The 17169-nt window shown below is 41.7% G+C and overlaps 1 protein-coding gene across 1 annotated transcript; it reads right to left on the reverse strand.

Annotated features, from left to right (window-relative positions):
- Positions 1-1736: 1736 nt before the first annotated feature.
- Positions 1737-17110, reverse strand: LOC124274742 (MYCBP-associated protein-like). The gene is made up of 9 exons (XM_046710114.1): positions 17034-17110; positions 15680-15762; positions 14606-14661; positions 13370-13473; positions 11286-11475; positions 10069-10141; positions 9037-9224; positions 5372-5544; positions 1737-1815 (listed from the first exon to the last, which is right to left on the reverse strand). The coding sequence occupies exons 1-8, from the start codon at positions 17108-17110 to the stop codon at positions 5401-5403; spliced, it is 915 nt and encodes a 304-aa protein (XP_046566070.1). The 3' UTR covers positions 1737-1815; positions 5372-5400.
- Positions 17111-17169: the final 59 nt, after the last annotated feature.

Consider the following 17169-nt stretch of genomic DNA (forward strand, 5'->3'; position numbering starts at 1 on the left):
CTTACAACATGCATGGGTGCTGAAGACCAATTCTAACAAGGTTGAAGCAAGCATCTAGCCTAATTACATAATTTCATTGTAAGGATTGACTGTGCATGCGGACTTATACAGATCTGGTGATCTAAACCTTTTGTGAGTAGTATTTATTGTAAAGTATATAGTAACTTCACCCACTGACCACACACACTCCCTCACTCACTCCTAGAAACAATCTGGCCTACCAAAAAGAGAATCCCTCTGAAGATACTGGTCTCTGAACGGAGAATGTCATCTTGTTGACCGACTGGCTAAACTTGTACAGGAGACCATTCCTGACTTTGTCATCTCCTGACAGTGTTTCTAGGTTCTGTACACAACACAGACATACATACAATTAGCATACAAAGAAGGATTCAGTGCATGGACAATGGTATTGGAATACTGAGGACTCTCACTGGAGATCTTACACCGATATAGATGGAGACTTGCATTAACAAAAATTCAAGGCTGCTGAGGAATGGATGCCTTTGAATGAAGTATCCGGAATACCAAGGATGGGCATGGTGCGTTGACAAGGACTGATCCAACTACAAGGTTGAATGAAGTCTCCAAAATGAACATGGTTCTAAGATCCATCGATGTTATAGGTAAAAACTTTGAACAAAATACCCAGAATAGCAAAGACGGACATCATTCATTAACAAAGATCCATCGATGTAACGGGTTAAGAGTTTGAACGAAATACCCAAAGTAGTAAAGACGGACATCATTCATTAACAAAGATCCATTGATGTTACGGGTTAAGAGTTTGAACGAAATACCCAGAATAGTAAAGACGGACATCATTCATTAACAAAGATTCATCGATGTTACGGGTGAACACTTTGAACGAAGTCTCCAGAAGAGCAAAGGTGGGCATCGTTCGTTAGCAAGGACTCATGGAGGTTACAGGTTAACACTTTGAACGAAGCTCCAGAAGGGCAAAGTTGGACATGGTTCATAAGCAAAGACCCTTCGATGCAACGATGCAATTGCTCGTCACTCTGAAGACCTGGGTTCGATTTCCCATATGGGTACAATGTGTTAAGCCCATTTCTGGTGTCCCCCGCCGTGATATTGCTGGAATATTGCTAAAAGCGGCGTAAAACCCCAAATCACTCACTCACTCAAATGTAGTGTCTAGACTAACAAAGTGGAATACGGTGCATTAAAACAGACCCAACAATGCTACTGATTAACAGTTCAAATTCTAAAATAAGAAATATGGTCATGGTGCATTACAGGGGTGGAAATAACCCATTGCCCGACGCCCGAGTCCAGTGTTTTTTTCTGTCGGCCGAGCAAATTTGTATATCACACTGTACCGGTGTCCAGTTGACTTTCCAATATTAATTATGTTGTTGATTTAAAAAATCAACAAGAAAACGGCCGGTATAGTGGAAAAAGTATTAGGGCAAGTGATTTTACATGTGCCAAAGTACCGGAGTACACTAGCAATTTTAAAGTTATTTCCACCTGTGCATTACCAGTGACCGATCAATACCAATGTCAACCATTTTGAAAGAAAAGAGCAGTTTAGTTACATCTTGATCAAACTTCATCAGAAAGTTAACGGTACAAAAGGTGACTGGTCCGTAGTGATAAAGGTGCAATATTGCTGACTGGGATAAAACACACATTTTACCACTGGAGGACAACACCTACCTTCTTCAGTGAGGCCAATGAAAGTATCGGCACTGTTTCTGTGTCACTGGACGAATCAGACGCCAACTCGTCCTGGCCTGTCTCCGGGTTCAACAGTAGCAGATCCCTCACAACATCACTGTGGTAGAAGAACTGGCGAGAGGAGATGATATCGTTAGTTAACACCGACATCATACAGAAGAACTGGGGACAGGGGATGATATCGTTAGTTAACACCGACCTCATACAGAAGAACTGGCGGTAGAGGATAATACCGTCAGTTAACACGGACCTCATACAGAAGAACTGGAGAGAGGGGATAATACCGTCAGTTAACACCGACATCATACAGAACAACTGGAGAGAGGAGATGATATCGTTAGTTAACACCGACATAATACAGAAGAACTGAAGAGAGGAGATGATATCGTTAGTTAACACCGACATAATACAGAAGAACTGAAGAGAGGAGATGATATCGTTAGTTAACACCGACATAATACTGAAGAACTGAAGAGAGGAGATGATATCGTTAGTTAACACCGACATCATACAGAAGAACTGGCGGTAGAGGATAATACCGTCAGTTAACACAGACCTCATACAGAAGAACTGGAGAGAGGGGATAATATCGTTAGTTAACACCGACATAATACAGAAGAACTGGAGAGAGGGGATAATATCGTTAGTTAACACCGACCTCATACAGAAGAACTGGCGAGAGGGGATAATATCGTTAGTTAACACCGACATAATACAGAAGAACTGGAGAGAGGAGATGATATCGTTAGTTTACACCGACCTCATACAGAAGAACTGGAGAGAGGGGATAATATCATTAGTTAACCCCGACATAATACAGAAGAACTGGCGAGAGGAGATCATATGGTTAGTTAACACTGACATCATACAGAAGAACTGGCGAGAGGAGATCATATGGTTAGTTAACACCGACATCATACAGAAGAACTGGCGAGAGGAGATAATATCATTAGTTAACACCGACATCATACAGAAGAACTGGCGAGAGGAGATCATATGGTTAGTTAACACCGACATCATACAGAAGAACTGGCGAGAGGAGATCATATCGTTAGTTAACGCTGACATAATACAGAAGAACTGGCGAGAGGAGATGATATCATTAGTTAACACCGACCTCATACAGAAGAACTGGCGAGAGGGGATAATATCATTAGTTAACCCCGACATAATACAGAAGAACTGGAGAGAGGGGATAATATCATATGTTAACCCCGACATAATACAGAAGAACTGGCGAGAGGAGATCATATGGTTAGTTAACACTGACATCATACAGAAGAACTGGCGAGAGGAGATGATATGGTTAGTTAACACCGACATCATACAGAAGAACTGGCGAGAGGAGATAATATCATTAGTTAACACCGACATCATACAGAAGAACTGGCAAGAGGAGATCATATGGTTAGTTAACACCGACATCATACAGAAGAACTGGCGAGAGGAGATCATATGGTTATTTAACACCAACATCATACAGAAGAACTGGCGAGAGGAGATCATATCGTTAGTTAACGCTGACATAATACAGAAGAACTGGCGAGAGGAGATGATATCATTAGTTAACACCGACATCATACAGAAGAACTGGCGAGAGGGGATCATATCGTTAGTTAACACCGACATAATACAGAAGAACTGGCGAGAGGAGATGATATCATTAGTTAACACCGACATCATACAGAAGAACTGGCGAGAGGGGATAATATCGTTAGTTAACCCCGACATAATACAGAAGAACTGGAGAGAGGGGATAATATCATATGTTAACCCGGACATAATACAGAAGAACTGGCGAGAGGGGATAATATCATTAGTTAACCCCCACATAATACAGAAGAACTGAAGAGAGGGGATGATATCATTAGTTAACACCGACCTCATACAGAAGAACTGGCGAGAGGGGATAATATCATTAGTTAACCCCGACATAATACAGAAGAACTGGCGAGAGGAGATGATATCATTAGTTAACACCGACATCATACAGAAGAACTGGCGAGAGGGGATAATATCGTTAGTTAACACCGACATAATACAGAAGAACTGGCGAGAGGAGATGATATCATTAGTTAACACCGACATCATACAGAAGAACTGGCGAGAGGGGATAATATCGTTAGTTAACACCGACATAATACAGAAGAACTGGCGAGAGGAGATGATATCATTAGTTAACACCGACATCATACAGAAGAACTGGCGAGAGGGGATAATATCATTAGTTAACCCCGACATAATACAGAAGAACTGGCGAGAGGAGATGATATCATTAGTTAACACCGACATCATACAGAAGAACTGGAGAGAGGGGATAATATCATTAGTTAACACCGACATCATACAGAAGAACTGGCGAGAGGGGATAATACCATCAGTTAACACCGACATCATACAGAAGAACTGACGAGAGGGGATAATATCGTTAGTTAACACTGACATCTGACTGAAGAACTGGCGAGAGGTGATAATACCGTCACTTTTAGTATGACCAGAATTTATTGAGAATTTTAGGAATGTGTTTAATTGGATTTCTAGTATAAACAACCTTGACCTGCTATCAAATGCTTGGTTTCATTCAAGAGAGACAACTTCATTAATCCTTTTTCATTAGTTTCTGAAGAGTTATCCCCCTTTGTTTACTTGACTAGCAGATGACATTTTCAGTGATCCTCAGTATGGATGATTTGGATAAGGGGACGTTGATTTTAGAGTATTATAACAAGGACATCAGATCAGCTAAAGTCATTTCAAGTAGAACAGGCATCCCTTTGTCCACTGTTTATCGTGTTTTGAAAAATATTGCAAATGGATATGGCATTAAGCACCAGGGAGGCGCAGGTAAGCCCAGAAAATTGACTGTCGGTGACAGGAGGCGGCTTGGTATTCTTGTTTCTAAAAAAACAAACGAAGGAGTTTAGAAAACGTAAGGCTTGATATGATTGATAGAGGAACTGTGGTTGTCTGTAAGGAGACAATTAGAACTGAGCTGCTTGCAATGGGTTGGCAGAAAAGTCGAGGAATTCCATCACCGATCATGAAACCTGAACAAAAGGAGAGAAGGTTGAACTGGTGCTGACAGCATAGAAATGTTAACTGGGACAATGTGATTTTCTCAGATGAAAGTTCTGTGTGGCTGTTTCCTAATACACTGAAATTCTGGACCAAACAAACTGAAAAACCTTTGTATCAGCGCCCAAAGTACAGTCCAAAATTTAACGTGTTGGGTGGCATATCTGTGTTAGGGGCAACGCCCCTCTGTGTATTTGAAGGGAATATGAAAAGTGAGCGGTACACAGATATTCTCGAGGGACTTTTACTTCCATCTGCTCACGTGTTCTATGGACATTTTTGGATTTTACAAACTTTCAACACCGACCTCATACATATTTAAAGAAATGTGCAGGCACATTCCAGTAACGTTTGTGATTGTTAAATACAATTTTCAAGTGTATACTTTTTTAAACTGACTTTCTATAACTTATGTTTCTGCCCATGATGTCTACTCTCACATCCTAACGAGTACTTATAACACTCCTATTCGAAGAAAAATGTGTTACGGTCATGTGATACTGTAGGCCCGCATACCTTCGATCAACGTGCGATGACGTCCTTTAAATAGTTATAATTATTATGTGAACAAATCTTGATGATCACAACCCACCCCAGGATTCAGAGCCTCGAAGTGATCATTTACTCTTGGCGCGTCCTCAAACATCCAAGTGTAGGACTTCTGTCGTCTGCTGCTCTCAATCGGGGTGAGGGTGTCATGGACTCGAAGACCTCGTTAAGGATGCGCTGACATATGGATATGGCCTGGTTGTGAGAGAGACGTTTCTGGAAATGGAAGCATTATGACAATCTCTTAGAAAATGAATCGAAAAATCGTCTCGTCATTCATTTTGTCCAACTGGATTGTTCCACTAGATTGTCTCAGTGGATTGTCACACCGGATTGTATCACTGTATCGTCACACTACATTGTCACACTGGATTGTCAGACTAGATTGTTTCACTGGAGTGCCAAACTGGAATGTCTCACTGGATTGTCAGACTAGATTCTCTCAGTGGATTGTCTCACTGGATTGTCTCAATGGATTGTTACACTGCATTGTCAGACTAGATTGTTTTAATGGATTGTCACACTGGAATGTCTCACTGGATTGTCACACTGGATTGTCAGACTAGATTCTCTCACTGGATTGTCACACTGGCATGTCTCACTGGATTGTCACACTGGATTGTCAGACTAGAGTCTCTCACTGGATTGTCACACTGAATTGTCAGACTAGATTCTCTCAGTGGATTGTCACACTGGATTGTCTCAATGGATTGTTACACTGGATTGTCAGACTAGATTGTCTCAGTGGATTGTCACATTGGAATGTCTCACTGGATTGTCAGACTAGATTCTCTCACTGGATTGTCTCAGTGGATTGTCAGACTAGATTCTCTCACTGGATTGTCACACTGGATTGTCAGACTAGATTCTCTCAGTGGATTGTCACACTGGATTGTCTCAATGGATTGTTACACTGGATTGTCAGACTAGATTGTCTCAGTGGATTGTCACATTGGAATGTCTCACTGGATTGTCAGACTAGATTCTCTCACTGGATTGTCAGACTAGATTCTCTCACTGGATTGTCACACTGGATTGTCAGACTAGATTCTCTCAGTGGATTGTCACACTGGATTGTCAGACTAGATTGTCTCAGTGGATTGTCACATTGGAATGTCTCACTGGATTGTCAGACTAGATTCTCTCACTGGATTGTCAGACTAGATTCTCTCACTGGATTGTCAGACTAGATTCTCTCACTGGATTGTCACACTGGATTGTCAGACTAGATTCTCTCAGTGGATTGTCACGCTGGATTGTCTCAATGGATTGTCACATTGGAATGTCTCACTGGATTGTCAGACTAGATTCTCTCACTGGATTGTCAGACTAGATTCTCTCACTGGATTGTCAGACTAGATTCTCTCACTGGATTGTCACACTGGATTGTCAGACTAGATTCTCTCACTGGATTGTCACGCTGGATTGTCTCAATGGATTGTTACACTGGATTGTCAGACTAGATTGTCTCAGTGCATTGTCACATTGGAATGTCTCACTGGATTGTCAGACTAGATTCTCTCACTGCATTGTCACACTGGAATGTCTCACTGGATTGTCACACTGGATTGTCACACTGGATTATCACACTGGAATGTCTCACTGGATTGTCACACTGGAATGTCTCACTGGATTGTCTCACTGGATTGTCACACTGGAATGTCTCACTGGATTGTCACACTGGAATGTCTCACTGGATTGTCTCACTGGATTGTCACACTGGAATGTCTCACTGGATTCTCTCACTGGATTGTCACACTGGAATGTCTCACTGGATTGTCAGACTAGATTCTCTCACTGTATTGTCTCAATGGCACACTGTTACAAAGATAGTTAAACTGTCATTCAAATTTTCGTGATGACATCACGGGAGGTAGGGTAGCCAAGTGGTTATAGCATTCGCTCGTCACACCGAATGCCTGGGTTCAATTCCATACATGGGTACAATATGTGGAGCCGGTTTCTGGAATGCCCTGGGATATTGGGAAAAGTGGCGTAAAACCCAACTCACTCACTTTTACATGGCATTCACGAATAACTAGCATTCGAAATTTTGGAATTGAACTATCCTTAACGCGTTTGCTTTGTCTACATCGCCTCTGGGGTCTAGTGGAGAGAGTGTCTGTTGGTGAGAAGAAGGTAGATGGTTCGATCCTCGGTAGCTTCATACCAAAAGATGGCCAAAGAGACCAATTATTGTTTGACAGTTTGACACTCGTACTAATTGAATACAACAGTGGCTGGTCGAATCGGTAAACTGGGTCTGAGTGGGGTATCGATGTCCAATCGACATTCTGTCTGAGTAAGCTTGAACAATAAAGCAGTATTAGTTCATACACACGCACGCACACGCGCACACACAAACACCTGCATACACACACACGTGCTCACAAGCATACACAATCCATTCGTGACATACTTGTGTTGTTTCGGGGACAAGCCGATTACCTTCTTGGAGGTAACGGTTTTGTTGTCATACGTGCCCGCAAGTAATACAAAATTAAGTGGGGAGTGATGATATTATTTGCTTATCTAATACAAATATACAGATTATCTGCAGCTCTGTTAGAACGCCTCGCGCATCACATATACTACAGTAGACTACGTTTACAACGGACACGGATATACCGAACTGACGGATATACCGAACTGACGGATATAACGAGCTGACAGATATAACGAACTGATGGATATAACGAACTGACGTATACAACGAACTGACAGATATAACGAACTGACAGATTTAACGAACTGACGGATAAAACGAACTGATGGATATAACGAACTGACGGATGTAACGAACTGACGGATATAACGAACTGATGGATATAACGAAGTGACGGATGTAACGAACTGACGGATGTAACGAACTGTCAGATATAATGAACTGATGGATATAACGAACTCACGGATATAACGAACTGACGGATGTAACGAACTGACAGATTTAACGAACTGACGGATATAACGAACTGATGGATATAACGAAGTGACGGATGTAACGAACTGACGGATGTAACGAACTGTCAGATATAATGAACAGATGGATATAACGAACTCACGGATATAACGAACTGACGGATGTAACGAACTGACAGATATAACGAACTGATGGATATAACGAACTGACGGATACAACAAACTGACAAATATAACGAACTGACGGATGTAACGAACTGATGGATATAACGAACCGATGGATGTAACGAACTGACAGATATAACGAACTGACGGAGTTGCGAACTGACGGATGTAACGAACTGACGGATGTAACGAACTGACGTATACAACGAACTGACTGATATAACGAAGTGACGGATGTAACGAACTGACAGTTATAACGAACTGACAGATATAACAAACTTTATCTACCGCGGCCATTTGTTGTATATTCCAGTCAAACTGCGTTTAAACGAACTATGATTTTTCCTGGACCTACTCTGGGCCCAGATTTTCGAAGCTCCCTTAGCGCTAAGATAGTCGTAAGTTAATGTTAATGTATGACACTTTCGACTATCATAGTGCTAAAAGAGCTTCGAAAATCTAGGCCAAGGCCTTTTGCTGTAGATTGTAGTCAAAATGCATATAACGAACTATGGTTAAAATGAACTACAATTAGTGGTTCCATTCAGTTCGTCATAACCGTTGTTTATACTGTACATGTTTAACGAAGCCTTGTGTTTCCCAGAACGAAGAGAGCGGTCTCACCTCAATGGTGTCTCTCCCGTGCCTGTTGACGTCTCTATCTCGGGCTATGCCCCACAGTGTCAGGAGGACACGCCTTCCCCCACACAGCCGGGGGTTGGTCTCGAACGCCCACGTCTCCGTGTACACCCCTGGTCCAGGGCTCTTGAAGGAGGCAGCTATGTGCTTTGTCTCGCCGGGGAGTATGATACCTGCACAGGGGGATATTCTGTTACATGGATTGGTGGACGGAGGGAGGAGGGAAGGAAGGAAGAGTGGATGGATGGATGGAAGGATGGATGAAAGGATGGATGAAAGTAAGCATGGATTGATGGATGAAAGTAAGGAAGGATGGATGAAAGTAAGGAAAGATTGATGAAAGCAAGGAAGGATTCATGAAAGTAAGGAAGGATTGATGAAAGTAAGGAAGGATGGATGAAAGTAAGGAAGTAAGGATAAATGAAAGTAAGGAAGAATTGATGGATGAAAGGATGGATGAAAGTGAGGACGGATTGGTGGATGAAAATAAGGAAGGATGGATAAAAGTAAGGCAGGATTGATGGATGAAAGTAAGGAAGGAACAATGGATGAAAGTAAGGAAGGATTGATGGATGAAAGGATGGAAGAAAGTGAGGAAGGATCGATGAAAGTAAGGATGGATGCAAGTAAGGAAGGATTGATGGATGAACGTATGGGAAGTACAGACGCCGATAGAGAAATGGGTGGAAGAGAACAACACATACTTTCAGTAACAGGATGAGATAGATGTGGCCAGTGTGCTTTACGTTCGTGTATAATTGAGTTTAGTTTTACGCCGCACTCAACAATATTCCAGCTATATGGCGGCGGTCTGTAACTAATCGAGTCGGGACCAGACAATCCAGTGATCAATAGCATGAGCATCGATCTGCGCAATTGGGAACCGATGACATGTGTCAACCAAGTCAGCGAGCCTGACCACCCGATCCCGTTAGTCGCCTCTTACGACAAGCATGGGTAACTGAAGACCAATATTCTAACCCGGACCTTTACGGGTCACGTACATGTATAACTTACCATAACTGTGATCAAAGTAAAACCTCTGGACAGCGTCTTTCTTGAATCCAAAGGGATCCTCCGTCTGCAGTTTCTGAAACACATATCAACAACACATCATCACGTTATCGTTATCGTTATCGTTGTCATCACAAGGTCAGGTGTTTGATGAAGTACCTCAGAAATATACCAACTGGCACTCAGTCTCCCAGATCTTTGTACCTGTGAGTTCCTTTAGGCCCTTTTCTGGTCTACCTATTGTTCATATCTAAAGTTAGTGAAAATAAATATAAACATTCACTAATATTTGTCTAAGTCATGATACCCTTGAAGGTCCGGGTTAGAATTGGCCTTCAGTAACCCATTCTTGTCGTAAAAGGCCACTAAGGGATCCGGTGGTCAGGCTCGCTGACTTGGTTGACACATCTCATCGGTTCCCAATTGCGAAGAGCGATGCTCATGCTGTTGATCACTGGATTGTCTGGTCCAGATTCAATTATTAACAGACCGCGGTCATATAGCTGGAATATTGCTGAATGTGTTGTAAAACAACAAACGAACCAACCAACCAAGACCCTTGAGAATACAATAAACATGGAAGTTTCAAGTCTAGAAGTATTCTTTCTTTCTTATTTCACGCTGCAGTCAACAATATGCAAGCTATACTCCGGTGGTCTGTAAAGATCAACGACATGTGTCGACCAAGTCAGCGAGACTGACCACGCGATCCCGTTAGCCGCCTCTTACGATAACATGGGTTGATGCAGACCAATTCTAACCCGGACTTTCACGGGTGCTAGAATGATTATGCAAGTCCAGATGGCTTCCGACATGAAATTAACAATTATTCTGGGCTGCCCTTAGGATTATATCATTTTGTAGATCTACATTCTTAAATAAGAAATATCTGGCACTAAATGTCAGTCTGCCAAATTTGGTACTTTCCGAAAAATATTGCGAAGGCCATTCCAGGAATAAATGAGAGAAGACAATTCTACACTGCAGTTGCCAAAACAGCTTCGGGGATATCGAGAATGGGCTTCACACAAACAGTGGATTCAAACATTGGTTCCAACGGTGCAAGCGAACGCTTTAACCACTTGGCTAGACTCTCTCCACGCCATCAGGTCTGATGAACGTGTTGAAATAGGACGGTTTTGTTTTAATCTTTACAATTTTAAAGTCAATTGAACTTGGGAATATCCGGATATTGTCAACCATATAATCAAGTTGTATACCTTCCAGTCATAAGCAAGTGTTAATCCAGTGTTGGTCACTGCCAGGTGAGCGTCTTGTCTGTCTCCTGCAAAACAGTCTAATCCTAGTTCCGCCTTGACAACAGTTTCGTCGATGACGTCATCGCTCCACGTGACACTGTGGCCGCCAAATATAAGACTTGGGAAAGTTCTGGCCGTCTCTTTCGTTGTCCTGTAAGGAGATAACCAGGGTGGTTTACTCCCATAAGAACTACATCCCATTTGAACTACATCCCAAATTAACTACACGGATTAATTAGGGATTAATTATCTGAGTAGAGGCACCCCCATGGTATGTAATGAGCATAGCCCATCAGCTCTCCCAGAAGAACTACAGACCAGTAATTATGTTGTTGTAGAGATAATCTAATAACCAGAAAGTAAAGGACAAGAGAGAAGGGTATGCTGTAGTTAGTGAATGTTCTTGTATTCATATGATAGAAAAAACAAACAAGCCAAGCTTAGTATATTGGAGTAAAGATGAAATATAAACGAATGAGTTTTTAAGTTAAAATAATATTGTTATAGACTGCAATCCAGTACTTCGATGCAGTTGGCTACTTATTGAAGCAGCTTGGTACCTGTTCAATCATAACTGAAGACTGCAAATTTATATTTTGTGAAGGCAAAGTATTTACTATGAAAACCATCATGAACTGCAGCATCAAAAATGTTATATATGTTTTGTTTGTATTCTGATGGGCGAATCCATTAAGTAGACGCAGGTGACAGCATGTAGTTAATCTGTGCACTGGACCAAAACAGGAGGGTGAACACTTCATTTTCACTCGTTTTCACGGGTCATTTAATAAACTTTCAGGACAAGGGGGGGGGCACCCCTGCAAACCCCCCCCTCTGGATCCGCCTATGATAACATATACATGTATACAAATATTATCTTCCTAAGCTTTGCCAATTTGTCTACATTGAAATGTCGTACTTATGAAATGAGTTAATATTTATAAAGATAAATAAATGTGTTTATGTCATTACTAATTTTTGTGAATGTCCTGAATCCGACCTTGTTTATTAATATTAACTAAAACAATTCTATGTTTATTCTAAAACTACGATTAACGTCTTGATATATGTGTACATATATATAGATTATTACACGAGCAAGTGTGGCATACGACTTATTAGAAATGGGTGTGAAATTTTGTACGTATAAATCATGACACACTTGCTCGAGTGTAATAATATCTTTATAATCCATTTTATTCATGTACATTTGTGCTGTAAAACACGTTCAATTGTTTAATGACGTCACAGACCACGAAACACAGAAACCATGGTTGCTAGGCGGAAGTGATGTGTGCACATGTGATTTATATGACACTGGTTATGTTTCACCATATGGATAATAAATATTATAAATACTTATATATTACAAATTTTATTCAGATATAACAATGAGCCTTTGACTAGAGGAATTAAATACTTATATTGACATTTCAAACACAAAATAATATTTATAATGTTAGGTCATGTAGTATTTTTCCGCTAAAATATTTCCACTGCTCTTTTAGTGATGTTGATAATTCCTTATACCCTCAGCTGTAAAGAATTTGAGAGTAAGGTCAAATTAGACGGGATATTTCAAGGACACTGATATACGGTCAAACTTGTGGGCTTCCTTACACATCAGGCACTCTCTTCCTAAACTACGTCAATCGTAAACGTTCCAGCTTCGTTGGTAATTTCACAACATATCGTCCAAGCTCCGACGTCAACGTCAATGACGACAACGGGCGGAGGACGGCGGTAAAACATTTCAAGGTCCATGTATATACATAGGCGGATCCAGAGGGGGGTCGCAGGGGTGCGCAACCCCCCCACCCCCACCCCATCCCCCACGTGTTGAAAGTTTGTTAAATGACCATTGAAACTCGGGTGAAAATTAAGTGTGCACCCCTCCTTTTCTCAATAGTGTGCACACCCCACACACCCTTTCTCAAAAAGCTGTATCCGCCCCTACGTCATATGGATATTGTGCCTACTCCTATGCTAGCTAAAACGCCTACAGCGTAAATACACATGCGTCTGTTATTCATTAAGATACTCACGGCTCATGTGAGGCTGGTGGGGTGTAGTGACGTGCCTGTGGTTGACACTTCACCTCCGTGGCGGCGTTAAATGGGCGACCTATTGTACAGATCTCTCGAAGCTTCTGTAGATGTAAAACAAACATTTTATATTAATGCGAAAATGTAATCGCGAAGCGGCAATGTCGCGTCGCCGTACATTTAACTTCGGTTTAGACAAACAGTTGAAAAATCCGGTTAAAAATATTTATTTAAGCGTGAGTTGGGTTTTACTCCGCATTTAGCCATATTCCAGCAATATCAAGAAGGGGTACACCAGAAATGGGCTTCACACATTGTATCCATGTTGGGAATCGAACCCGGGTCTTCGGCGTCACGAACAACGCTTTAACCACTAGGCTACCCCACCGCTGCTTATTTAAGACACAATCAGTAAAACAGTTCCATTGTCAAAAGTAATGCCTTTGTTAATTTTGATTTTCATAAGGGAGACAATCTACCGTTTAGTGTGAATTTGAGACCACTAAAATACTCATTGTGGTGTGAGGTGAAATGGGGTATAACGTTGTGCTTGAGATTATTTCGCTCATATGACGACGTGCATGCGTGTGTATGTGCAGCTGCTTGTACTAGCCCAGACTTAAGCTGGTTTTATAGTGCTAGCCCACTGAGGTACCATGCCGCAGTGAAGCATGAATACCCCACTCAGACACATTATACTGACTCCGAGCCGACCAGTCCTTGTTGTACCCATTAATGCCGAGCGCCAGGCAGGGACCAACAAGTACCATATTTTAACGTCTTTTGGTATGACACGGTCGGGGATCGAACCAGCGACCTTCCGCTCTCCGGGCGGACGTTCTAACGACTACACCACGGAGGCGGTTAAAATACTCATTCTAGCGAGAGATACCTTTGATATAGTTTTTTTATAGATATAGTTTGATATACATTTTTACAACAAAAAATGGTTTTATAAATGTCTTCCATGCTCAAACTTTTTAAAAATAACAAAATCACACTGATATGAATTTATTCATAACTAGTAAACAGCCCAGAGCTGATTTGTTGGGAAAATACTGCCGACTCATTCTCAAATCTAACCTATACATCTTGAAAGTTTTGTTAACGCTATGTATTTGTATGCAAATATCAACTGTTTTGGGTTTTTTTTAGATACATTCTCACGTCTGTATATGATGAGGACTAGTAATGCATACTCAAAGTATGCTCAAACAATACTCAAATAATACTCACGGGAACAACAAGAATGGGGTCCAGTTTGATTCTGTTGGTTTTGAGCGGGATATAACCTGAAAAAACACACTGGTTTAATTGATGCAACAATGATTCCTTTAAATTCTTTAAAAAAATACATAGAGTTTTACTGCCTCCGTCGTCAAGTAGCTCCCACGGCCGAAAGATATGACTACACAATACCATTTAGACTGACTGACTAACTGAGTTTTGGTTTTACGCCGCTTTTAGCAATATTCCAGCAACATCACGGCGGGGGACACCAGAAATGGGCTTCACACATTGTGCCCATGTGGGGATTCGAACCCGGGTCTTCGGCGTGACGAGCCAACGCTTTAACCGCTAGGCTACCCAACCGCCCCCAGTACCATTTAGAAAGTGATCAAAGTAGCATATTCTTAGTAAAGAAAGTGTAATCCCAAATATAACACATGTTACAGTTGGTACTCTTGACTGCTATGTTATAGTAAGAGGCGACTACCGGGATCGGGTGGTCAGACTCGCTGACTTGGTTGACAAATGGCATCGGTTCCCAAATGCGCGGATCGATGCTGTTGATCACTGGATTGTCTGGTCCCGACTCGATTATTTACAGACCGCCGCCATATAGCTGGAATATTGCTGAGTGCGGCGTAAAACTAAACTCACTCACCCACTATGTTGTATTTGGGATTACACTTTCTTTACTATGATGTGTTACATTTGATCACTTTCTAAATGGCATTGTGTAATCATAGATTTCAGCAGAGGGAGCAGTGCCAATTTACACTTATCAGACGGGTACACAAAGTTTGCAGTCTAGACTACCAGTTGGCCGACTTACATTTTTTGTGGACGGGTTAGACGGCTGACGTTGTGTGCTGGCGATTAGGTGCCTGACTCTGAGGGTGTGGGTTCGAATCTCGGATGGGACTCAACTCAACGAAAGTACTAGAATCTATACTTGGCTGGGAAAGTGTAATCCCAAATATAACATTGTAACTTTTTTTAGAGCTTTAATGAGGTCTTGAATTTTGAAACCTAATTCAAAACAATGGAGACGATGCGGGGACGACATGGTGATGAAGGTGTTACCTTTCTCCAGTTGAATAGCTTCTGGTACACTCATAAACTCGGTTCCCTTCGCACATCCTCTCTCTGTCCGGGTAAGGCTTGAACTGTCGACACAATGAAACGTTGAATTTACTGAAGAAATCGTTCAGTGTCCGATCAGAGTCTACGCTCAACACACCGAAAGGAATCCGCCTCAATCTACTTTGAGTACCGTTGCGTTTACATAGACGCTGTTGTTGCTGCTGATGATGATGAAGTATTTGTTTGTAGTAATAATAAGAAGAAAAAGAAGTAGTGATAGTGTTGTAGTAGTAGTAGTAGTAGCAGTAGCAGTAGCAGTAGTAGTCGTGGTAGTAGTAGAAGTGGTAGTCGTGGTAGTAGTAGCAGTGGTAGTAGTAGTAGTGGTAGTAGTAGTAGTCATGGTAGTAGTAGTGGTAGTAGTAGTAGTGGTAGTCGTGGTAGTAGTAGTAGTGGTAGTAGTAGTAGTAGTAGCAGTGGTAGTAGTAGTAGTAGTGGTAGTAGTAGCAGTAGTAGTAGTGGTAGTAGTAGTAGTGGTAGTAGTAGTAGTGGTAGTAGAAGGCGTGGTAGTAGTAGTGGCAGTAGTAGTAGCAGTAGCAAGTAGTAGACGTAGTAGTAGCAAGTAGTTGAAGTAGTAGTAGTGGCAGTAGTAGTAGTTGTAGTAGTAGTCGTGGTAGTAGTAGCCGTAGTAGTAGTGGTAGTCGTGGTAGAAGTAGCCGTAGCAGTAGTAGTAGTAGTAGTGGTAGTCGTGGTAGTAGTAGCCGTAGTAGTAGTTTTAGTAGTAGTAGTATTAGTCGTTGTAGTAGTAGCCGTAGTAGTAGTAGTGGTAGTCGTGGTAGTAGTAGCCATAGCAGTAGTAGTAGTCGTAGTAGTAGTAGCCGTAGCAGTAGTAGTAGTAGTAGTCATCGTCGTCGTAGTAGTAGTAGCCGTAGCAATAGTAGTAGTAGTAGCCGTAGCCGTAGTAGTAGTAGTAGTAGTAGCAGTAACAGCAGTAGTAGTAGTCGTGGTAGTAGCACGTAGTGGTAGTTGAAAGTAGTAGTAGTAATACTCGCAACAAGACCAGCAGTAGTAATATAAATATTAGAAGTAGTAGTGGTGGAAGTAGTAGTTGTAGTAGTAGTAGTAGTAGTAGTAGTGGTGGAAGTAGTAGTAGTAGTAGTAGTAGTAGTAGTAGTAGTAGTAGTAGTAGTAGTAGTAGTAGTAGTAGTAGTAGAGTCGTAGTTACATCAGAACGTAGGGGCATATAGCAACAGACAAGATTCATATCATTCCTGGTACGTCAGGCGCATGTTCAGAGTGCGATCATGTCCTCGTGATCATGTCCTCGTGATCATGTCCTTACTTAAACTGTACTCACAATATCCCCACGTGCTTCTCCCCCAGAACATCCGGCTGAGCCCAGAAGCCTGTTCCTCTCCATCCATTTTCATCCATCTTTTCCATCATCCTTTCTGTCCATCATCAGCTCAAACATCCATTTCATCCATCGCTTT

This window comes from Haliotis rubra, unplaced genomic scaffold (assembly GCF_003918875.1).
Source record: "Haliotis rubra isolate DU_JTF1 unplaced genomic scaffold, ASM391887v1 Scf194, whole genome shotgun sequence".
Lineage (NCBI taxonomy): Eukaryota > Metazoa > Mollusca > Gastropoda > Lepetellida > Haliotidae > Haliotis > Haliotis rubra.